Raw genomic sequence first — 24,309 nt, forward strand, 5'->3', positions numbered from 1 at the left:
AGAGTAATTCGGAACGGAAATAACCGATTTCTCCTAAAACAACAGATCAAGAAGTTATTTCCTTACTCGTCTTATTATCTAAAGTTCTTTTAAATGCAGAATGACAGCTAAATTGTCACAATCTGATGGTAAGTGAAAGGATCACTGTGTAAGATGTTGAACTATTCGGAACTATCCCATAGTGCATCTAACGCATTCCGCCATCTTGTTTATTTTTGTCGCACCGCGCAGAACGGAGAAAGCTGGAGAACAGTGGTTGTACATATATTTCATGCTGAGTGTGTCCCCTGTTTTCAGGGGTAAACAGCCGCAGAAATTGGGCGCATCGCGAGTAAGCACGTGAAAGTGACCGGTCTTCATAAGAATCACTCGACGCCAAGTCGAACGGTCACTGCCCCAAGTGATTCCACAGAAAGGATGTCACTTGTGAATCATGTAAATTCCAGAAATGAAAATGACGAAAGTCCGCAAGAAGAGGAGAAGATGGACACGAGGGAGGGTCAGTTGAAAGAGATCAGACTTATGGCAGTTAGGTTTATTGATCTATAAGTGAAAGGTCTCTGTGTTTTTCAAATTGACACCCGGCGTTGTGCAGTAACCGCTTCTAGTATGCACATGGCTCTGTATTTCAGCTGAATGTAGCTTGTGTGAGTCTGCAGTCATAGTTATGATACACATGACAATTTTGAGATTAGTATCACGAAGATGTACCTCATCATGTAAAAACTCTCAAAATGTGGTTGTAAAGAGGTAGTCAAGACAGGAGCGCTTGTCTTTGTTATTGTCAAGCTTGGGCAGCGCATTGACCCAGGATGGTCAGTGTGGGATTTATGAGTTCATATCCAGCTCATGCTGACCTCCTCTCTTGTTGTGGGAAGTTTGCCACCTACCTGCAGATGGTTACAGGGTTTCCTCCAGGTCTGCCCAGTTTTCTCCCATTATTATACTGGCTGCTGTTGTTTAAGTGAAATATTACGGCCTAAACGCCAATCAGATAAAGTATATTGCAGTTGTGTTTCTACATGACTAAATTGTATTTTAAGCAAAACTTGCAGTGACGTTGGTTCTGGGCGATCCTTGGCCAAACAAAATTTTACCAAATCTAACGTCAGAGCAATCTCAGACTAATTGTACTTCATCCTCAATCCATTCACCATAAAATGCCTGCAGGAAGTAAACATACAATCAGCTGTCACAAGTTATTGTTCATATGATTTCATTATAAAGTAGACGTAGTAGTTAGAGTAACTAGATTTCACAAATGTATCCAGAGATAGGTTTGGTCATCATTTTGTTGGTGTAAAACATTGACAGCAAAAGAAACAGATGAAAATTATCTGATGAATGCAAATTGCTCAAGGGTTTGGATATTATTTCTGTGGCATTATATAACTGCCTCAGTAAAGGTAAACTGACATGGTTGAAATTAATCTTTTAGTTCACAACAGTGTACACAGTAACTTAAATAATGAAACATACATTTACCCAAACTTTGCTTGGACCTTCTTTGCTTTGCTTCTAAAAGATCACACTGTGGGGGAGAAATCTAGTATAAAATGTAGGAAGTTAATTTCTGACTTTCATTTGACAAAGGATTTCTGTTGTCTTAACATTGGTTGACCTTTTTTTTAATATTAAAATTCTGTATGTTGGTTATATTTTAATGGGCCTCTGTCTGAGTTTGAGAACATTTGTGTAATGAATTCTTCATAAAATAATACACTTTACTAAAATACTTTTCACTTCGTAACTGGCCGTGCTTTTAGGTGTATAATCATCCTTCTGCAGTTATTAGATGTTAATTCCTTTTGCTGTGTATTTAGGAGTGTAATTAACCGCCTGTAGTTATTAGATGATAATCCCTTTTGCTCTGCACAGCATGGGGTAAATGGCTAACCACATAAAAGCTTTATGCAGGTATTTGGTGAATGCAATACCTGTAAAGAGATTATGGTAAACTAGATTAGCTATTTAATGAATTTCAGGACTTCTCTTGTAAAAACAAAACAGCTGAATTAAGTCACTTTGTGGATAGATTTATGCTTGAGATACTAATTTTATAAACATTAAAAGAGGTCAGTTGTAACATATTTCAGCATCTGCCTATGTTGATCTTGATTGTATTTGTAGGTAAAATATGGATTAAACTGCAGCTGGTTTAAATAATTGCACTTGTGAACATGAAGATTCTATGTGCAACCATAGCATCACTATCTTTTGAATGCAAACAGATTGAAGTTAAAAATTATGAATTGAAGGATAAGTGCATTCTGAAGAAATTAAATATTACTTGAATGGTTTGTCTTTTATTTAAGGCGATCTTCCAAGAACCTGCAGATGTTTGTGGGTTTCCCTGGGCTCTGCCCTGTTTTCTCCCACCATAATGCTGGCTGGCATTGTACGAGTGAAATATTTTTGAGTACGGTGTAGAACACCATTCAAATAAATAAGTAAATTTATTTAAAACATCTGTAAGTCTGAGTTCATTCTATTGTAGATGAGACGAATCATGGTGGAGGAGAACTCTCCCCTAACCTGATGAATGGAGACGTCCAGGAAATTGGGGCCAGTCCTGAGGAGGAGCCGATGGAAGAAGGTAACCAACCCAGCCATGAAATCTTACCCATTGAAACTGAAATCAATACTTGAAAACATTTTGCAATGAGAATGTAAATTGAATGTTGTGAGGCCCCCATCATTGCATATCAATATGTGTTTATTTATTGCTCACATTGAGAAAATATCCAGTATAAACTTGTTGACCACCATGTGAATTTAAAGCTGTTTTTGGACAGAACTTAGATATGGTGCAGAGGACCACAGTAAGTATGAAAAAGTAAACTTATTGTTGTTTGTTTTTAGAGGAAGCTTTAACCTTCAAGGTTGTTTATAGCGTGTGAGGTTTAAAAAGTGGAATAATGATAATAGTCTTAACAAACTGTCAATTTATTTTTGTTAACCGCCAATATGACTGAATCTTCCTCACCAGATGAAAGCCGAGCAGAAACTACTTTCACATATACTGTTGAAAACATCAGTAAACTGAAAGAGACAACTCTCAGCCCACCATGCATGGTCCGAAATTTACCCTGGTGAGTTTTTCCAAATATTATTCAGGAAAGCCACAAATAAGTACTGAACCAGTTACCTTGGAATGATAATATTGATTGTTAAGTTATTAGCCTTTTGAACCTCTTGGACTGTAAATGATGTCATTGAGAATTCATAATCTATTGCATTCATTTACTGTATCTCATTCTGCGGAAGGCCTCCACTTCAGTTTTTTGATTTTTTGGAAACAAGTATCAGTAAGCTTGGCTAACTTTCCACCTATTGGCAGTGTGTAACATAAGAAGTTCTGTAAAGTAGGTCTGCTTTAATGTGTACATGCTTCTTTGTCTTCTTCAGGAAAATCATGGCCATGGTGCGTCATAATCAACAAAATCACCAGAAAAGTTTGGGTTTTTTCCTTCAGTGTAATGCAGACTCAGAATCAACGTAAGTATTATTATTTATTGCTCATGTTTGAGATTGAATCACTGCTGTGTCTTTGAAAATGTCATCTCCATGTTTATGTTTGAAGGTTTTTGGTGAATTAAGCCAAATTAGCTCTATTTTATCATTCTGGCAGTGGGAGTGTCACCATAACATTATTATGAACATGGTAACTGAGTAATTGTCGTTGATTTTTTGTCCAGAGATTTAAAATTTGTTCGCACATAGGTTTTGTTATTATATTTCACTTATACGACGACAGCCAGCAAATGGAATGTGCCATTCACTGTTTGCAGTAGACTGTGGTATCCAACAGTACTATTATATTACTTATTCCACAACAGTCCAGACAGGAACCAATTTCTCTAAAAGCCACGATGGCATTTCAGGAATCCTGCGAGTCCACGCAGATGTGGATGGGACAGGGTGGGGGCTCTCTCAGACTAACATAGCTAAAAGGCAAGATTTTACAGTACTCGCTACACTGAATACACATCTCGCATAGCTGGATCTACGACCCAACATCACCATTAGCACCTGCCCTAAAATCATGCATTTTATTAGTTCGCCCGAGCCCTATCCTGTCTCCTCTCAACCAGCGCGGACTCACCAGATTCCAATAATGTCACACATGATTAGCTGCACTTTTTGTCCGATTCTAAGAGTTGCATTGATCTTAGAAATGTGTTTTCCGGTTTGTTTGGAAGGTAGGGTAATATCCTAATGAAAAATGCAAGTTTCAGCACCTAAGTTGATATTTTATAAGATGTAATTGTCTCTAGAAATGCACATTTCTGCATGTTATGTTAGCTTTTTTGTTCAGTCATTTTGATGTCTATTGTGTCATTTTCATGTATATGTGTTGAACCAATATTTTTATGACAAAGAGGACAAACTTATGTAGTATTTGAATAGTTTAAGCAGAAGAAATGTGCCACAATCGTGCTGGTCTGGGCTTTTAATATAGTGCATTGTCTAAGATTTGCCCTGATGTTCCATAGGTCATGGTCTTGTAATGCTGCAGCTGAACTGAAGATAAGAACCCACACCAGTGATGCAGAACCATTCAGTAGAAGTGAGTATGAGGCAAGGTCTGCTTCACTGCAGCTTGTTTACATCTTGATTTTTCCCATTTGTAAACAAGAAAGAAATGTAAAGAAAAAAAAACATGACAAGTAAAACAGGTTAAGCAAATGTAATGTTTACAGTCTAGCCTACTTAAAAAAAAAGCTGGGCAAATGAGGCTGTGAGGAGTTGAATGAAGGAACAGAGTAACAGTTCTGTGACATGTTAAGATAAGCAGGGTTTTTTGTGAAGGGAATTAATCTAGAATCATCTTCTGTTTTCTTTCAGAGATCCAACATTTATTCTACAGCAAAGAGAATGATTGGGGATTTAGCCATTTTATTCCATGGAATGTAAGTTGAGACAGTGAGCTTGTACTTAAATTTCTGTTACAGATATTTGTGTTTTTGCATAATGCAGTGTATTTTCCTTTATTTAAAATGAGTGTCTGTAGGTCATGATATACAAAAACTTTAGACACAAAGCCTAAAATAAGCATGTGATATATCTCAACCAGGCACATCTGAAGCCAGTTTTAAAAATGATTATTAATGTATTCAAGTGCAGATTGTATGGTATATATACATATAAACACTTGGTGAAGATCTTTTGATCCATATTGATGACCTATACTGTTCAGGATTTACTGGATCCAAGCCGTGGTTATGTGACCAGAGACGACTCCATCACCCTGGAAGTCCATGTTATTGCTGACGCTCCTCATGGAGTATGGTTAGTACACATATTTATATTGTTTATGTTTATCATTTTGCTGGGATCACCATTCCAAAAGTTGGCTTTGAATACTTGCTATACAAATTATATCATCTATACAGTTATATTTTGATTTTAGTCATATTGTTCTTGTATATAAGGATATTTGATCCCTTCCTTATAATATTTCAAGAAAATTAAGATTTCAGTTATTAAAATGTTTACTTTTGAGTTCAGAAATAGAGACCTATTTCCTGTCTTTACAGTTGGGACTCCAAAAAGCATACTGGCTTCGTTGGGTTGAAGAATCAAGGTGCTACGTGTTATATGAATTCACTGTTACAAACACTTTTCTTCACCAACAAACTGCGACGGGTAAGCATATCATTTCATGAAATATATTGCCTTCTCATGCTTATTTTACATATGTATAAGATTGTAGAGAAAATCTCCACTTCCACCTACATCCAATGTACCACATGCTATTGGCATTATTGTAATTGATAAGACTGGTCAGTAGTACCTGGAGATAACATAGCCACATGTAGAAAGACATGACTAATGATTATGGTATGTTTCAAGAAGTTTTACTACCAGTATGAAAGACTATGCCATCATTCTGTTCTGCATATCAAGTTCGATGTTCTCTGACTGGTTTTCTTATTTAGGCGGTGTACATGATGCCTACAGAGAGTGATGACTCCTCAAAAAGTGTACCTCTAGCTTTACAAAGGGTGTTCTATGAGCTCCAGTTCAGTGACAAACCTGTCGGGACAAAGAAACTCACAAAATCTTTTGGGTAAGATAGTCAAGAGGCAACTGACTGACTTCTTTTGTTATAATCAAATGCGTGTGGTTGTTGATCTATCACTACCTGATTCAGGTAAAGTGGTGAACACGCTGCACCTGGGAGACTCCACACCAACAATGTGGCTGTCTTCATTCCATCAGTTGTTTAGCTGATGAAGTATTTGACAGTTAAAAGTAACATGTTTGATTCCATCCAGGCAGTGTTGTATGTATTTAATCTAATTCATTGAAATTTTGCATTGATAAAGTGAAGTTGTATTACAGATTAGAATTACTCTTTGTCTTAATAAATAAAAGTTCATTAATCAAAGGTCAATGTGGAAAGGAAATTTCCATCTCAAGCAGAATGGCTATGACAACAGCTGATTTTCAAACTGTATTGTGACAAATTTATGACCTTGCTTTATCTTCTTTCTATCTGTCTGTATTCAGGTGGGAAACATTGGACACTTTCATGCAGCATGATGTGCAAGAATTATGCAGAGTGGTATGTATTGACATCAACTTATAAGTTACACTTTCAGCATTAGCATGTATAATTGGTGCATTCATGTGTGTGGCGCATAACTAATCAGTTATATTCCAGAATAAACCCTTGTACTCATGCAAGTTGTGCAGAATACTTTGGGGATTTATCTCTCCCTCTGCTCAGCCTTTTTGTAGCTACAGTTGGCAGACCAGGACACAATCTGACTTCTTGTGTGTGCATCAATGAATAGGTTTCCTTTGACAAATTATGTTGTTTGCCTTGACATTATCTTTGATGGATGCGTCATGTTGTGTCTTTATTTTGTTTTCCCAGAGAGTGGCCTGTCACAAATATTTGTTTTATAACAGCCAACATGCCCTTCCTTGACTTCTACATTTGGTTGTTGTTGTTTCACCGGTGATTGCTGGCATGATTGATTGAGCTTTCATTCTTGCTGTTGAGAGGTCTTGTTCATATTTTAAGACTTGATGGAAAATCTGTGTAATCTAGTCACTGGCACATGGAAATGTAGATCAAAAACTGCGCAAATATGGTAGGTGAAACTTCAGTCTGAAGTAATTCTGACACAATGGCTTAGTAACATAGCAAATATTGGCTTGTGATCAAACATGTTCTCTCCAAGGATAAGCGGTTGTTAACCAGTGGTGTTAGGGTTACTCAGTTTGCCTAATGAAAAGAAATGGTGCTGAACTACAGATCGGTTATAATCTGAATAAAAGATGCTCCTATTTTCAAAGTTTTTGAAGGTAGATTGTTAAAATGCTGGGAATAGTGCAATATAAAGCAATGTTATGTATGATTGTAGCTATTGGACAATATGGAGAGTAAGATGAAGGGAACCTTGGTTGAGGGAACAATTCCCCGGCTCTTTGAAGGAAAAATGCTGGTAAGTTTTGTTCTGTAAGTCAGATTGTCTCTCTCTATTATGTCTGAAAACCATGAGACAGACAGCTGGAAGCATCCAGAGATCATTTTCTCTTAAATTGAATCTTCTTGGCATACTGATAGCAAGAACAGTTTTCTCTAATTTTCAAAAGCGTGGCAACTAGAAAATATACAGTGATGTTTATCTTAGCCTGTATGAGATGAATTCATTTTCTTCCACCAGTAAATTTGATCATCATTTTGTAGGTAAAACATTTCTTGAGTCATGTTGTAGATGTTGAAGCATATATATGAATAGAGACTTCTTTTTTGTGTTATAGTCATATATAAAGTGCAAACATGTGAGTCACTTTTCTCAACGACAAGAGGCCTTCTATGATATACAGCTGAATGTGAAAGGCAAAGAACATAGTAAGTACATTTATCCTTATCATAGTCCCAGGTTGGGGCCTCCATGGCTCAGTTGGTTAGAGCACTAGCGCAGCGTAATGACCCAGAAGTCTCTCACCAATTCAGTTGCTGTGAGTTCAAGTCCAGCTCATGCTGGCTTCCTCTCTGGCCCTATGTGGGAAGGTCTGGCAGCAACCTACGGATGGTCGTGGGGTTCCCCCAGGCTCTGCCCGGTTTCCTCCCACCATAATAGGGCTGCTGTTGTATAAGTGAAATGTTCTTGAGTATGCCATAAAACACCAATCAAATAAATAAATAAATAAATAATCCCAGATTGCCATAGACTGAATATGTAAAGCAAAGAATTGCCAGTGGCCAAACTTGTATGGAAAATTCCTGGGACAAACCATAGAGATTTGTCTTGCTTAAGTTGGTTATAACAAATTGTGATAGAATTATTGAGTGATGTCATGTTTATACAGTTCAGCCAGTGTGAATGGATACATGTGAGGGAATGTTATTATTATTTGTATGTGGCATACCTTGCTGCTTTTAGGCAGGTCATATATGTCATATCATCAAATTTCAGGTTTTTTCTCTCTCTTTGTTTTTTACAGTTTTGGAGTCATTCAAAGATTATATTAAAGTAGAGACTCTGGATGGGGACAACAAATATGATGCTGGTGAAAATGGGTTACAGGTCAGTAGGAACATAGGCAAGATCCACGCAGACAAATGTTCCAATCAGAGCTAAGTTAATGCTAGCCTTCAAAATGTTATTAAAATGATCATTGGTTTGCATATGTTCCTAAAATTGACACATTAGAATACGTTAAACAATTTTTGAACAATTTTGACTCATGTACCAGTTGAACTGGTGTCACTGCAGAACTGATAAGCTACTTGAATCACAGGAGCTGCACACATCAAGTAAATGAGACCAATGTTATATTTTTATGAAGTCACAGGTGATATAAGTAACGAATGTACGACAAGAGCGAGATACAGACCTAAAATGCATGCATTTGACAAATTACGTTTTCTCTGCTTAATTTCTATTTCTTGCAAAGAAAAACCAATACTTACAATAAACTATTTGTTCATGAGTAGGTCATTTCCATTTCCACTGTGTATGTGGGTTTCAGGAGGCAGAGAAGGGTGTCGTGTTTCAGTCATTACCGCCAGTGTTACATCTACACCTGATGAGGTTCATGTATGACCCTATGGCAGATGCTAATATCAAAATCAATGACAGGTGGGTGAATCTTTCCCTATAGCTTTTTACACTGTCACATTAAAAACAGTTGTTACATGAAAAATTCTGTGACAGAATGTGGGAAAAGTGCATTGCGGACAGAAAATATTGTCTATACAAATACACATTAAGGTTACAAATATCTGGTCCCAGTTTTACAGGGCGGCAAACAGCATGTTTTAATCGTACATTTGTCGTACGAGATTTTTTACATCACTATTACCATACCATTGTCCTATATGTGTGATTGTTGTATGACATATCGGGCCCTTAACTCTGCACAATGAAATTAACAAAAAATGTTTTCTTTTTTGCAGGTTTGAGTTTCCTGAGAAGTTAAATCTGGACCCCTTCCTGCAGAAGAAAGAGAAGACGCCAGCAGACTACATATTGCATGCAGTTCTTGTACATAGTGGGGATAACCATGGGGGGCATTATGTTGTATATATTAACCCTAAGGGAGATGGGAAGGTAATTAAGCTCTGATACTGTTTTTCAAGATGTTGAACAGAATTTTAACACTGTTACTTAAATTATGGTTACAGTCAGGCTAAAAATGTATTACAACACTAGCATAATTTGATCTAAAAGAGATAGTTTACTTACACGTCTGTTATGTTGTTCAGTCAGACGGAAACTATTTACTCTTCCCGGCCATAATATGCTCAAAAATTAGTTGAGTTACATGTATATATAAATATGTGTAATGCTTAAAATATGTTGAATGCTTAAAATATGTTAAATGCTTAAAATAGCCTGTAATATAAATGAATGAAAAATTTAGTGACTCTTTTCAGTAACAGTGCTTGCTTTCTAAACCTAAGCTATTTTAAGATATTAAGATGATTGTCTGACAGAAGGTCCGTTCAGGTTACTCTTCATGGGTGGTTGAATGGGATTTGGTCTGTTTATACAGTGAATGAATGAATGAATGATTGTGGCTTAATGCCACATTGGCAATATTTAAGCCATATCGTGGTGAGGTTTGTACAATGAAAGTTTATCGTCTGTTTCAGTGGTGTAAATTTGATGATGATGTTGTATCCCGTTGTACAAAGCAAGAGGCAGTGGATCACAATTTTGGGGGACATGATGATGACATCTCTGTTAAACATTGTACAAATGCTTATATGTTGGTGTATATAAGAGAGAGTGAAATGAGTAAGTGATGAGCAACTTTATAATGTGTAATTGATCTTATAATCAAACAAAAGCAGAATACGCTGTTGATATTGCAGATAGAGAGCCTTTAACATGTAACAATTCTGATTTAAGTTCAGTGGTCTATTTTTCATGTGAGCGATATATCTTGAGATCTGATTTTGCTGATTTCAAAGTTTACATATATGGATACTTGTACATGGTTGATAAAAAAGTACATTTGGTTTTCTCACACCATAATTCTGACTGCCCTCATTTAAGTGAAATGTTCTTCAGCACTGTGTAAAGTGCCAATCAAATAAATAAGTAAAAACATAAAAGGTGCCAAAGAGGGAATGAACAGTGTTGCATGGCACTGTCTTTTTGAAAACAAGAAGTTTAATGTCTTCAGTTTTGTATGCTTGAGTGAATTTTATATATTTATTGAACAGGTGAAGTTTTACATAGTGTGGATGAGTGTGATATTCCAGAAAGTTTGAAAAGCAGATTGGCAGAAGAAAGGTAATATATATTGAAGATATTTCATGAATTGACAATGGAACATTTATTAATTCTTCCACTTTTGTAATTTGCTTTATTGTTGCCCTGTTGAAGTTATCGTGATTTATTTGAGTTTTAGACTATCATAGGGAGGCCCAAGCTTAATGTCTCGAAAACGATGAAATCAGTAATGTTTCAGAATTCAAATAATAGGAATGGTTTGTGCTTTGTTTTCAAGACTTTTATTGAATTCACAAATCAGTACCTTGTTGATGCTTTCACATTTTTCAGGAGATTAGAGGCTCAGAAGAGAAAGGAGCGAGCAGACGCGCACCTGTATATGAGCGTGCAGGTACTGACTGAGGACAACTTTTATGGTCACCAGGGCAATGATCTTGTTGACTCAGAGAAGACGAACTTCAGGTAAGGCTTGAAATCTCCATTCTTTTGTTCTTTCTAAGAGGTGAATATCTATACTATAGCATTATAACAAACTATTTACAATTGCTGGTATGTTGCTGTGAAGTGTGAAGTCAGATTGAATATTAAGGGAATTTTGGTGAACTCTATACTGACAGGTATAATGAACTAAATGCACAACTGCAATGGTTTGGCCATCTAGCTCGTTTGTAAGAGACAGTAGTGCTTCCAACGGTTTCCTCCCACCATAATGCTGGCTGCTGTCGTATAGGTGAAATATTCTTGAGTATGGCGGAAACCTCCAATCAAATAAATAAATAAATAAACATATCTCACCACAGAGTGGTCAGATTCTTTTCGGTACACTGTGGGTAGATTGCACATCAGGTCTGTGTGCCCCGATGCTTCTGTCAGGCAGCATTATAGGTATGACATTGTGATGATCCTGCGACAAGGAAACCTGTAAAACGTTATTGTCTTTTCTTTCAGCCATTTTAAAGTGAAGAAAACAGCAACTTTAGCTGAATTCATGGAAATCTTGTCTGAAAGTTTGGTAAGTTACAACTGTTGTGTGCCAGCTGAAACCCATGTTTTATCATAAAAGATTTGGTTGATTTTTTTCTAAATTTTGATAACTATAGTGTGTTGCCTCTAAAATAAGTAAAATATTCATCCAGCAGTCTTATCTGTCATTCTAACAACAAACATCGTCGGTGTTGTTGCTTCAGAATTATCCACGGGAGAAAATCAGACCATGGCCATTTCAGTGCCGGGAAAACCAGACTTTCAGGGCCACGGCACTAGATATTGAAGGAGACATCAACAAAACTGTAAGTTCCAAATGGCATAACTTTTTAAGTTTTGAGTGTTTTTTTTTTTTTTTTTTTGAAGGAGGGACATTGAGGAAGAATGCACATTTCAATGAACAAAGTTTATAAAAAAAGTGTGTTAAACATTAGAATTTCCTTTCTTTATGGATTTGTTTTCATTTAAACTATTGTAAGGTAATTGCTTTTTATTATGTTTTGTTTGTGGGGCGAGGCATCTGGCTATATGACATGTACATGTATTATTACAACTTTGTTATCCCAATACCTCCAGAACTAATTGGCGGGAAATTTCTTGACATGGGGCTTAAAGATTTTATCAACATTTACAGTATATTCATCCACACCTTTGGTATGAAGCTAAATGACAAGAACCTTTAGAAGCATCTGGAAACAGACAGTTTCTACTATTTTTGTAGATTGTCCCAAATTACCAAATTTTGACTGCTGTGATTATAGTGACTTAAATAATATCGTAGATTTCTTTGGTGGGATTATGCATTTTGTGTTGTTTGTACTTTAATCCAGGTCCAGGATCTAGCTGAATGTGAAGCTCCCTGGGTAGTGTTTGTTGAAACTTTATCTCCTGAAAGTAACCTGACGCAGTTACCCCCCTTTGACAAAGAAAGTAAGTTCCTATAAACATCATTTTAATATTCCATGTGGTGCATGGATTTAAAGTCCCTGTTCTGATTTTCCAAAAAAATATTCATTTGTTGTGTTAAACAGCCACAGTGTTCAGGTTTCTTGTCTGATAATACATTCTGTTGATTGATTTTATGTTATGTATTTAACGTGTCCTCATATGTTATATGGGTTCTGTTTTAGGAGATGTCCTCCTCTTTTTCAAGCTTTATGAGCCGAGAACGAAGAGTGTATCTTACTGTGGGCATATGTATGTACCAATATGTGACAAACTAGGTAAGGATGAATTGTAATTACTATATGTGTGTTATTATGTTCTGGTGTCCAGTGCTTATACTCAGAGCCATATTGGCCGTGCAAATATGCTCTCCCTCCCAAACAATGGCATGTTCTAATCCAGCCCCTGGTTAACCGTGATAGTAAAGATGGAATTGTTTAACCAAATTCTGCTTGGTCCTATCCAACAATGAATTTGTTAGCCTTCAAATGTGTGAAATGTTTGTGAATACTGAGAACAGAACCAGTGGAATAAATAGCTAAAATCATTGGGCCTTCTGGCTCTTTGTCATGATGTATGTTAAGCCATTGCTTGAAAGTAAATGAAATTTGACACTATGTTGGGCAGATATTCGTTAACAGATTTAATCCTGTGCATGTCATTAACTTATTTATCACATGAGCTTTGTTGTGGATATTTGAATATGTTTCTATGTTTAATTACTTAGGTTCAATACTACCAGAGCTGTGTTCAAGGGCGCGATTTCCTCGAGACACCCCGTTGATATTGTTTGAGGTAGGTGTCTTAAATGAGTGTACAATAGAGATTATAACTTTTTTGGTTACCTTGAGCCAATATCTGCACAGCTGAGGTTCTGGTCCTGCATTTAGCTAAAGTTGTAAGGTAAAACTTTGTATTGATTGGTAAAATTTGTTACTGAAGACTTGTGACATTAATAGATTGATGAAATGTAGTTAGTAATGGAAAAGTTATTTGGGAAATTGCATCCAAAATGTAGATGTATCAGGACTATTCCCATGTGGTGTACTGTCCCTTGAGGTAACAAGAAGCAGTTGTGATCATGGGAATGCATCGTAGATCTAGGCCCACGTTCATGAAACTTTGTACAGCGGTTTGTACTTTTTCCTCATAAATCAGGTCATTTTGTGGTAAACTATGGACAATGTCATTTATGACAGACGTTGAGAAGTATGATTTATGAAGCTTTGTGAAAGTTGTTCCAGGCTTCCAGTGCCTAATAATATCTAAATTTGAGCTATTTCACAGTGTTGCTGGCAATGCTGTCATTCGTTATTTTAGAGCTATTGGCCTACCCAGCGTATCGTGAAATGTAGTTCCCCTATGTTTTTGTGTACAATTTTCTAGATTATATATTTTAAAAATGTGTAGGTGGTTTTCAGCTTCATTGTAAGATCCCAAGCAGATTATACATTACAAGTGTTTTCATACGTTGTACATAACAAGTGTTTTGATGAATGCATTCTACTCTGTAACAGGAAGTGAAACCCAACATGCTGGAGCGTCTGGAGACGTTTGATCTACCACTGGAGAAGGCCTTAGATGAGCTGATGGATGGTGACATCATTGTCTTTCAGAAAGATGAACTGGACTGTGAGACGTACGAACTACCCACTGCTAAAGATTATTTCAGGTATTAAAATATACATATATATGTACATCTTCATTTTCATTTTTGACATACACATGTATACAGTAAACATTAAACTTTAACTGGTCTCCTATACTATCTCATTCTGGTTTCATCATTTTTTTTATGGCATAGAAACCAAAAAATGAGTATATGTGTGAATCTGTTCCATATAAAACCTTTGAAATTTTTTTTCTCCAACAGAGACCTGTACTTCCGTATTGATGTGACTTTCTGTGATAAGACGAACCCCTCAGATACAGGCTTCACCCTGGAGCTATCCCTCAGAATGAACTACGACCAGATAGCCAAAGCAGTAGCACTGCATCTACAGACAGACCCCTATCTTCTTCAGTTCTTCAAATCACAAGGGTGGGTCACGTTATAATTGTGACAATTTGTGGCATTTGAGATCACAGAAGAAACAATTCTGATTTAATTTTCATTATTGAGGGAAAAGAAATGATGTAATGGCATGTTTTTATAATTATTAAACTTCTTTTGAATTTTTTTCCTTCCCTTTGTCTCAGCCTGTAACCCATGGGAGGAAGACATAAAAGGATATTGATCTTTTTTATATTTAGTGCTCAGCTAATTTTGTCTTTAGACTTTGTTTTTGTAAATGCTGTTAAACATTAGTGTAAAGAAAGGTTTATGATAGTGATGGTTTATTTGTAGCAGCTATAGAGATGGACCAGGTAATGCTATCCGGTGTACATTCGACGGAACCCTCAAAGATTTGCTCACATGCTCAAAACCAAGGCAGCCTCGGAAATTGTACTACCAACAGGTCGGTGCAAAGCATTACACAAAGATAAATGCAAACCTTTTCTCAGGTATTTGTTGTAAATGGGGCGTGCTATAACAATTTTAACACATTTTTTGCCACAACAATATTCAAGTGCAGTATCAAGGGAGCTTTAACAATCTTTCATATTTGCTTTCATAGCTGCCATATTCTAAATTAGGCAGGTCATGAAAGCAGGAAAAAATGAATTTCCATCTTTTTCATAATTGTCTTTTTGTGACACAGATTCTTTTGCAAACTGAAAGATTTATATGATATACTTACAATCTATAATGATTATCCTGCTTTTTTGGCTCTTTTGTAGCTGAGCATACGGATCAATGAGATGGAGAACAAGCGACAGTTCAAATGTGTTTGGGTTAATGGCAATCTCAAAGAAGAGGTAAGAAGGCTGCCTTAGAACTAAGCAGATGTGAGCACTGATGACCAAGAGAGCTGCTTAAGTGATTGTATGATTTACCTTTCTTGTTTACGGTCTCCATTACATGTAATATACATGTATCATTTTATACAGACGAGCTGTGAACTCGGGATAATTTGGTCTCAGCCAATGCAGTATGCGTTATCGAGTCATTTCTCACCATAGTGTAACATCTTCACTCTCCTGCTCATTGTCAGAACTGGTGTGGCTATTGTCTCGATAGAACTGTATATTACTGAGTGTCGTTTTATGTCTTGTGTCTTAAGCAAGATGCTTTTCTTATGAATATATCAGCATACAGTGTGGTTTGAAGAGGCATTGGTGTGGTGTATTTGAAATTATGTTAAATGCTGCTTTTAGCAAGATGACGAGCGAAATACTTTTTGCTCTCCTTTCAGAGAGAATTAGTTCTGTATCCAAACAAGAATGGCAGAGTGTCAGAACTATTAGAAGAAGCTCAAAAACAGGTTGACTTGTCAAAGGAAGGATCAGGAAAACTTAGGTAGGTTGTGTTTGAAATATTCACTTCTAGGAAAAAGAAACTGTTCAGAGACGAGATTGATGTACATAAGCGAAGAATGATGCTGGTTCAAAGCTTAATTTGTTTCCTTACACATATATTTCTGACAGTGTGAAGAAAAACTGACCTTTATGTTTAATGCAAATATTTGCTCAGCAAATATGGTAAGTGTGATGTGTTTTGTTGCAGGTTTTTGGAGGTCATCAGTTACAAGGTGTTTGCTGTTCAAAGAGAGGACATGGTGTTAGAGAGCCTGAACACCGCCTCCACTAAGACTTATCGCATAGAGGAGATCCCCGTTGATGAGGTGGATATAGCCGAGGATGAAACCTTAATTCCAGTAGCCCATTTTCAGAAGGTAATATCTATGGAATAACAGGTTTAGCTTTGCACAGGATTATTTCTAAAACTTTTAAACCATGGATTACAGAACAAGTAAGTGTAGATTTTAGAATAAAATGACTTGTCTTGTGTCAATTGCATTACCTGCTTTGAATAAAGATAGTCACCATTTAGAAACATGCTTCTCACCGATTGTGTAACATTGAGGCCTTGAACATTATTCGAAAGGTTGAATGAGTACAAAACTTATCCATTCGGTACAGTCCTAGACCACAGAGGAATGGCAATTCTATTGGCTAGATGATAAAGATTTTGACCGCTCCCTTCTCTGTTTATATAGTGGAATCTGATAGAATATTAATAAAATTCCAGTATTTCAGAATGACCTGTGTATTTTAAGATCATTGGCCAACTTGCATGTTAGTGTGTCTGAACCAGAAATAACCAGCAGTCAGTCTAAGTTTGGGGGATGTGATCTTGTATTCTATCAAAATAGAACCTTGTGAACTAATTACAAGTGTTTTTAGGGAATAAAACTGCGGATGGTCGTGGATTTCCCCTGCTCTGCTATGTTTCTTTGCTCTATAATGCTGGTCACTGGTGTATAAGGGAAATAGTCTTGAGTACAGCACAGAACATTAAATGTTAAGGAGCAATCAAATTAATAAATAAATATATGGAATATTGTTATTTTGATGTTTGGTTTCAGGAAATTTATTCAACATTTGGTGTACCATTTTTGCTGAAGATAAAGCATGTGAGTAATATGTGTTATTATTTGCCTTTACTAAAGAATTCTATATAAGCCCATTTTGTTGCATGGAATGTTCATACATAAGGTTAAGATAAGGAACTCTTGGCTGTTTCAGATGGCAGTCAGTATTTATGGTTATAGCAAGGACCAGTCAGCCTGATGGGAGTGTAGTATAGCTGGGTCTGGTGTCACAACTGATGGTCGTCCTGTTGTAAATTCAGAGTGACACAATTGAAATAATTTATAAAAACTAAATTCAAAAGAAACAATTCCATCTACCATTAAAAATAATGTATATATAACTGAACTGTTAGTGTATGTCTGTAACAATATTCCATTTTCAGAATGAACCATTCTCTGCAGTGAAGGCCAGGATTCAGAAGAAACTGGATGTACCAGACAAAGAATTTGAAAAGGTACAGTATGACAATTCCTTAATCTGGTATTCACATAACATCAACCAAGTTCAGTATAAGAGGGTCAGATTCTAGAATATTTCTCTATGTCCAAGGGGTTATGGTATATCATTTTCAAGCCTTTTTATGGGGTGAATAAAACTATCCTGGCTAGGTCATGTTTTAATGATGTAAACTACCCAAATATTGAGTGAAAGTGCAAGGAAGCTGGTTGAGAACGGTGAAATTTGCATGTAGGGAAGGGAAATAAGACAGATAGCTGTTTGGAGTGGTACTCAGTACGCAAGTGTATAATGTATCAAAGGTTTGATAAACAAAAGCACATGATCACGTATTTCTATGGTACACGATTAGCCCAGCGCAGAATTCGACTCTATTCCAATTTTTTAAAATGTGTTTTTCTAAATTTTTGGCTTGAAACTGTCCTTAAACCTACATAAAGGCTCAGATATCACAACAAGTGAAATGAAATACACAGAATTTGCTGGACTGTGTAACTGCTGAGAGTCATAATGCTTCAACATGGTCACATGAATTTGTTTGTCCCAAAACGATGAAATCTCCATCTTGCTCACTGGAAGCAGCTATCCAGCTCAAGTGTGCTGAATTCTGTACATGAAGGTGTTAGACTGAGCATTGATAGATCCTCTGTTTTAGAAAATGTAACTTCTGTTGTAGATGTGATTCATGTTTACTATGGCGTAAAGCACGATTCAAGTACATAATGAAATGTATGTTTTGATGCATTAATGTTTTTCTAAAATTATCAGTATCTATCACTTCTTGACTGTTGTGTAATCGTGATTGTTGTGGTTCATAAAGATGATTGTCTTTCGAGTGATAATACACATGAGGAGAGGCTTCAGTCCGAGCTTTTGATTGGGAAATTGTGGATTCTCATCCTTTGCTTTCATTGAAGACCACTTGTCTTCTACCAGTACGATGTATATATCACTTGTGGGGAAAATTGGTCTGTGACTTTCCAAAACTTGGTTTATCCCTGGCACTCTGGTTTCCTCCATGTACAAAACTGGCTACATGATAGGAGTATTATGGTATTAAAGGAGAAGAAATTTAAATATCGAACAAATACCATTGAAAAGAGTATTCTTTTCCTGGCATGTGCATGCCATGACAATTCTAATATATACCTCAAGTTGATAAATTATAAATTTAAGTCAGTGCCAAAATCCACTGTGGGCAGCTCCATTTTGCCTAAGAACTAGTCTTCTGTGTTAGGAGGAGAATTGCCATCGGAAACCGCTGATGCGCAGTTCGTACATTTAAGGTGGTACTCTTCCCAGAAGGTAGCAAATAGTACAGTTCGTTTTCTGCTTGACGATCGGGAAAGTTGAATGTTGGACATAGGTTCTGAGTTTACACGTACAAGCCGGCAGTTTTAATGACTCCCATTGGCTGAGAGGCAACACCCCCCCCCCCAGCATAAATTACAGGGTGTTTAAGATGGAGGATGCAATGAACTCAGTGATTTATGCCAGCTTTGCCGTTTTAAGGCTTGACGTGTATGGCGAGGAAAAATCGCAAAATTATGGAGGAGGCACCACCAGATAGGAAAAAATGTGCTCTTTTCAGCCTGTAGTGTCATTGTTTTAAATTTTCTTCTCCTTTAAGCAACAAATGATTATAAATACTAATAACCATTTTCTGTTGCCAGTGTAAGTTTGCTATAGTGGTGATGGGCAGACAGGAGTACTTACCTGATGATCAACCTGACTTGAAGATAGACCTCAAACAGTTCCAACCTCAAACTGTGTCCGGTGAGAAGCTCTACATGAAGTTTTGTTTTTAGATTGAATAACCATGTTGATATCACCAAGTCGGATGTCAGCTGCACACCTTTATAACTCAGCTGTGTGTGACTTTCTTGTCCCACAAATTTTTTAAAGTACCAATTACCAGTTGTAAGAAGATAATTAAAGGACATGCGAACTTTTATATAAGTCCTGATGAAAACTTGGTGGTAATTTGGTTAAAATAGAAGCATAATTTATGTTCGTTTGGGGAGTTGGCATGGTTTAAAGCCCATGGTGTTTGCACAATACTGTGGTGAAGCAGTGAGTGGAATGGTCTGCCACCCTTATGCCCTTGAAATGTGTTACCCTACTCTGTTCGTCTTTACATCTGCCCTATAAAGCAGGCTATTCCACCTCAGATAATCATACTGTGTAAACCGCCTTTGAAATTTTGTCAAACTTGTGCTAATATCTTGAAACCTTGTTATCATCCAGTATTCATATACTGAACTTTAAATAATCTGCAAAGGCATAGTACATGAATGTTTTATCTTTGTTTAATAGAGACCATTTTGTTATGCATTCTGTAATTCTTACTCTGTTAGGGTGGTTAGACATGCAGTATGGACTAAAACAGTACCTAACAATGAGTAAAACTTTTGGATTCCAATTCAATATGTGAAGTGAATGGAACTGAAATTTTCTCTTTGCACCAGGTGGCAGCATGCAGGCCCGTCCATGGCTGGGATTAGACCATGTCAACAAGACGCCCAAGAGGTCGAGGTATATTTACGAGAAGGCCATCAAGATACACAATTAGCACAGCCACTCCCACCTCTGAGAGGATGTATACCTTACCAGCGTTAAGTGTTATTGGGGGTGTCATCCAGCCCTAACTTCTGACGCCAGTTATCGCCTGTCCTGCTTAGGCTTGGTGCAAGCTTACCATGAGGGAATAGGCTAGATTATTGGCAGATTCTCATACAGATGGCAGGTCAGGTTTATATGCGTAGGCATTCAACAGATCAGATCGTGTGAAGACATTTGGGGGAAATAGGTTGTTGGAAGGGTAAACTTCGTACAGTTCTTCACAGTATGTCTTGGCAGTGAAGTAATATCATACTGCCCCAAGTGTATGAATGACAAACTATGTAAGGATCTTGTACACAGTTAGGTAATTACTACCATTTTCTGCAATGAAAAGTACTAATATATTGCTTTAGAAAATATTTACCAAATGTAGACCCGTAAACCCAAATGAGGAGGAAGACTATTAGCTCTGTGAAAGAAGTTTTCACTACATCAATATTGTATTTGTTGACATGAACCAGAAGGCTGGCTGTATTGTAAAGTTTGGCGCATGGATTTGTCATAGGAAAACCTGGGTATCTCTTTAAATATATCTCTTCACCTAGAGTAGATAATCTTTAAGGTGTTTTAGCTGTGCCAAATTCTCACTTTTACACTAAGCGGTCTTGTATAGTTGTATGATAGTCGACAAAGCAGTGATGTGCACTGTTGATTCAGTGAAGGGAATTTTATGCTCAACAGGTTGATACATGTATAGTGTTTATCTTAATAAAACCTGATTCTTTGTAGCCATCTGGAATCCTCTGCATTGTGTTCAGGGTGTCTGTTGACTGAGTTGGCCATGGCTTTTCACTATTGTGTTCGCACTGTTTTAAAGTTCAAATGTTTGCTGTGTGCTTTGATCAAGACGCAGGAAGTTGTCTATTGTTCTTCATGACTGTGATACACATAGATTCGCATATCTGTGGAGCTCCCCTCTACCCATATGAGTATAGTGCATGTATGTCCTGATTCAGTAGCAAATGAAGTACTCCCAGCTCAGCAGAAGAGTTGGAATTCTTCAGTGATCACAGACACAGAGATATCCTCTGTGTCGTAAGATCACATTGTTTTTTCAAAAGGGTTTTTAACGTGTTACAGCATGTGCATGATATGAACCGTTGTATAAAACAAACTGAAATTAATCAGAATTCCACTGAATAATTTTCAGAACAAAGCGAATGAATCAGTGAGTGACCAGAGGCATAATGGTTATGGTGTTTCCCTGTGAATAATAACTTTGGTGTAAGCAAGCTGGCATGGTGTTGATGAAACAGTGGAAGAATTAAGCTCAGTTAATGCCTAGAATCTAAGCACTTGATGTATTGGTGTTATCTGATCAAGTATGCATAAATGAAATCAAGTTCTGCACTGGCATATTTTTACCACTAACATTAGAACCTAGCGATATCTAATGTCATGTAAGCTAGGGGAGTTACAATTACTTCATTGTATGTGGTATGTATTTTATTTAGACGTTCTCCCACTATACTTCAGTAGGTCCAGCGTTAACACTGCATATAGAAAGTGCTGTTTATGGGCTCTTTGGTGTGTCTGTATTCTTAAGGGCATCCGCAAAGAAAATCAGACTGTTTTTCTGATTATCGGTAACTGTTTATCAGTGATTTTCCAATTTATATACAAACATGAGACTGACATACTGATTGTAGACAAAACGTGACGTAAGGCACAGAATTTATTCTTCAATGCTGTGGCTGAAAAGATAAATTCTGCAGCAGTGATCTCACCATGGACAGTTTATTATTAATGGTAAAAAGATCGATTTCTGTGTTAAAAACTTCATTGATTTCTTTTTACTCTTGATTTGGTAAACTAGAACATGTACATATATACAAGTGTATAGCCACCTGCTTGACCTTGTTATTATGTATCATCTTATTTATTTCGTCCTATTTTAAATGGAACTTTTCATTCCATCCATCCATGCCATTTTGTTAGCCGCTATAGTGACATTCTTTGCAGGTGTTGTAATATATGACTGTCACCTTTTTTGCCTATCATCTTTGTTGTTGACCATGCACAGTAAATTCCTCAACTTTGTTTCAGAGCAGTTTACATTACCAGAACTTCAATTACATGTAGTAGTAGCCAGTTCCACTATGTTAACCGTGTTAACCGTATGTTAACTCAGACCATTTGAAGAGCCAGGTAATTTGTACATAGCAGTCTCTCTTGGTTGTGTTCTTCATGTTTTATAAATTACTTGGATGTATAAGCTGAGCTGATTTTGCTGCAAGCTTTTACATAAATATCCTACGAGTCTGTATAAAGTTGTCCAAAGCAGAACTGTCCCACTGGTAAAGGAGCTCACTGTAAATTTATGTTATCTGTTCCTCTTTTTACTGGAATTAAAATGTATCAAACTACGCCCACTGCAAGTACCTTGTACATTGTGTACTTTGTAACCTTCTCTTTTCTTCAGTTTGTTTTCTGCCACTTGTTCCACATGTTGTTGTTGCCAAGTTTTACAGGTGATGTTACGGGCGGATTGTGACGTTAGCTAGTAGTAAACTGTACATCAGACGTCATTATTCCTCTTATGCATTGTGTGATGCTAATGACAATAAAACAGGTATCCACATGACAATATTGTGTTGCTTGAGTCATGTCCCTCCTTCGTGTGTTACTGGCCCGGATAGCACAGTTGGTAGAGCGCTCGCTTTGCGAGCGGTAGGTCTGGGATCAATCCAGGGTCGAGTCACACCTAAAACTTTAAAAGAGGAAGTTGAAATTTCCTCGCTTGGTGTTCAACATCAAGGGGATAGTGCAACAACTGGTTGACCTGTATGAGTATAATGGCTCGGGCAGGTCGACTTACTTACCTTCAGTAAGTCGTCTCAGTGAAGCAGCACTAGATGAAAGAGCGATGGAAATCAGCCCTGCAACAAGGAGGCACGTCACATGACTGAAAAATTGTTGGGCACGACGTTAAACCCCAGGCACTCACTCCTTCGTGTGTTTCCTCCGGGCTCTGCTTGGTTTCCTCCCACCATATTGCCGGGCGCCGTCCTATAAGTGAAATATTCTTGAGTACGGTGTAAAACACAGATCAAACAAAGAAGTTATGATGTGAACATTGTAAAATTCGTCCCAGACCTCACCGCTCTGTTTTGTGTATGTTAATTAATCATATGTTTGATGGAACAGCCAGTCTCTAAAATGGCTTATGTACAAGAGATAAGGAATTTGTTCATATTTAATACTTCCTTACGCTTCTATTGCATACATGGACTTACGCTGTATGCCTCAAAGTTCAGTTGAATAACAGGTGAGGTGAGCGGTTCAGAATGGTCTCCCACATAAACCTGAGACAATAGTTTATCAGAGTAAAGCATGTTGTCTTTGTACTAGAAATGAGAACATTGTATCCAAATAAAACTTCATGACCCTATCTGGCATGCAGAAAGTAGGTAGAAAATGATGAGGCTAATATAAAGTAGACACACAGACAGGTCTATGAATCAAGAACAAGTAGGTCTGCACATAACACCATTTGTCCTGTCTCCCCGTTTTCAGAGGCATTACTTGCAATAATTAGTGCTTCTAGTGTAGTTTAGGTGGGCTAACATGGAGTTCACTGGAGATCATTTTCCACCCAATAATATGGTATGTAGGGGCCTACACATTGAGCTTAATTGTGCTTTGGGTGAGAGGTTGGACATTATATGGACACTTCTTTTTTCACATGAATATGCCAAAGGCTTGTGGTTTACACTGAGCACGGTTTCCCCACCCGTGGAAATGACTGCTGTCATAAAGTGAAATAGTAGGTCTACTGATTTTAACGCTACCAGTTAACATTAATCAGTTGGTAATGGTTTGCTGTTATTTATTCCTATGACAATCTATTAGAGAGAAGCCAAAATATACAACAAAACCTCATGTGGTCTCCATATATATACCTGACAAAAGACACTCTTGTTCATGTAGTAAATGTAGGGAAATTGACCATCTGGGTACAGTGGCAACGACAGAAAGGCGCAAAACATCATGAACTATCACCTCTGTAATGTATTTCCATCTAATATTAAAACTGCACATGCAAGACAATTACATCAGTAGCCTGCACTTAAAGCCATAAATTGTAGTCGTCACAGTGAAGCAGCACTAGATAAAAGAG

General features: G+C 37.1%; 1 protein-coding gene across 2 annotated transcripts; it reads left to right on the forward strand.

Moving 5' to 3' along the window:
* The first annotated feature begins 117 nt into the window (after positions 1–117).
* Positions 118–22,770, forward strand: LOC135469256 (ubiquitin carboxyl-terminal hydrolase 7-like). Of its 2 annotated transcripts, none has more exons than XM_064747855.1 (33): positions 118–499; positions 2,498–2,596; positions 2,990–3,092; positions 3,409–3,498; positions 4,497–4,570; positions 4,849–4,913; positions 5,201–5,292; positions 5,541–5,649; positions 5,943–6,073; positions 6,517–6,571; positions 7,380–7,460; positions 7,780–7,870; positions 8,467–8,549; positions 8,995–9,104; positions 9,422–9,575; positions 10,121–10,265; positions 10,697–10,766; positions 11,037–11,168; positions 11,655–11,718; positions 11,894–11,995; positions 12,521–12,620; positions 12,821–12,913; positions 13,363–13,430; positions 14,153–14,307; positions 14,509–14,676; positions 14,983–15,094; positions 15,417–15,494; positions 15,932–16,035; positions 16,243–16,411; positions 17,105–17,152; positions 17,494–17,565; positions 19,241–19,343; positions 20,036–22,770. In XM_064747855.1, the coding sequence occupies exons 1-33, from the start codon at positions 418–420 to the stop codon at positions 20,137–20,139; spliced, it is 3,306 nt and encodes a 1,101-aa protein (XP_064603925.1). In that variant the 5' UTR covers positions 118–417; the 3' UTR covers positions 20,140–22,770. The 2 variants fall into 2 exon arrangements, with proteins under 2 accessions (XP_064603925.1, XP_064603934.1); XM_064747864.1 differs by having other exon boundaries at positions 120–499; positions 14,986–15,094.
* The last annotated feature ends 1,539 nt before the right edge of the window (positions 22,771–24,309 follow it).

This window comes from Liolophura sinensis, chromosome 1, assembly GCF_032854445.1.
Source record: "Liolophura sinensis isolate JHLJ2023 chromosome 1, CUHK_Ljap_v2, whole genome shotgun sequence".
NCBI lineage: Eukaryota > Metazoa > Mollusca > Polyplacophora > Chitonida > Chitonidae > Liolophura > Liolophura sinensis.

Bases quoted from the DNA above. Each gene is read 5' to 3' on its own strand.
- LOC135469256 (XM_064747855.1), top strand. From the start codon at position 418: ATGTCACTTGTGAATCATGTAAATTCCAGAAATGAAAATGACGAAAGT. The intron at 2,597-2,989 runs GTAACCAACCCA...CTTCCTCACCAG, and splicing joins GGAGGAGCCGATGGAAGAAG to ATGAAAGCCGAGCAGAAACT. The intron at 11,169-11,654 runs GTAAGGCTTGAA...CTTTTCTTTCAG, and splicing joins TCAGAGAAGACGAACTTCAG to CCATTTTAAAGTGAAGAAAA.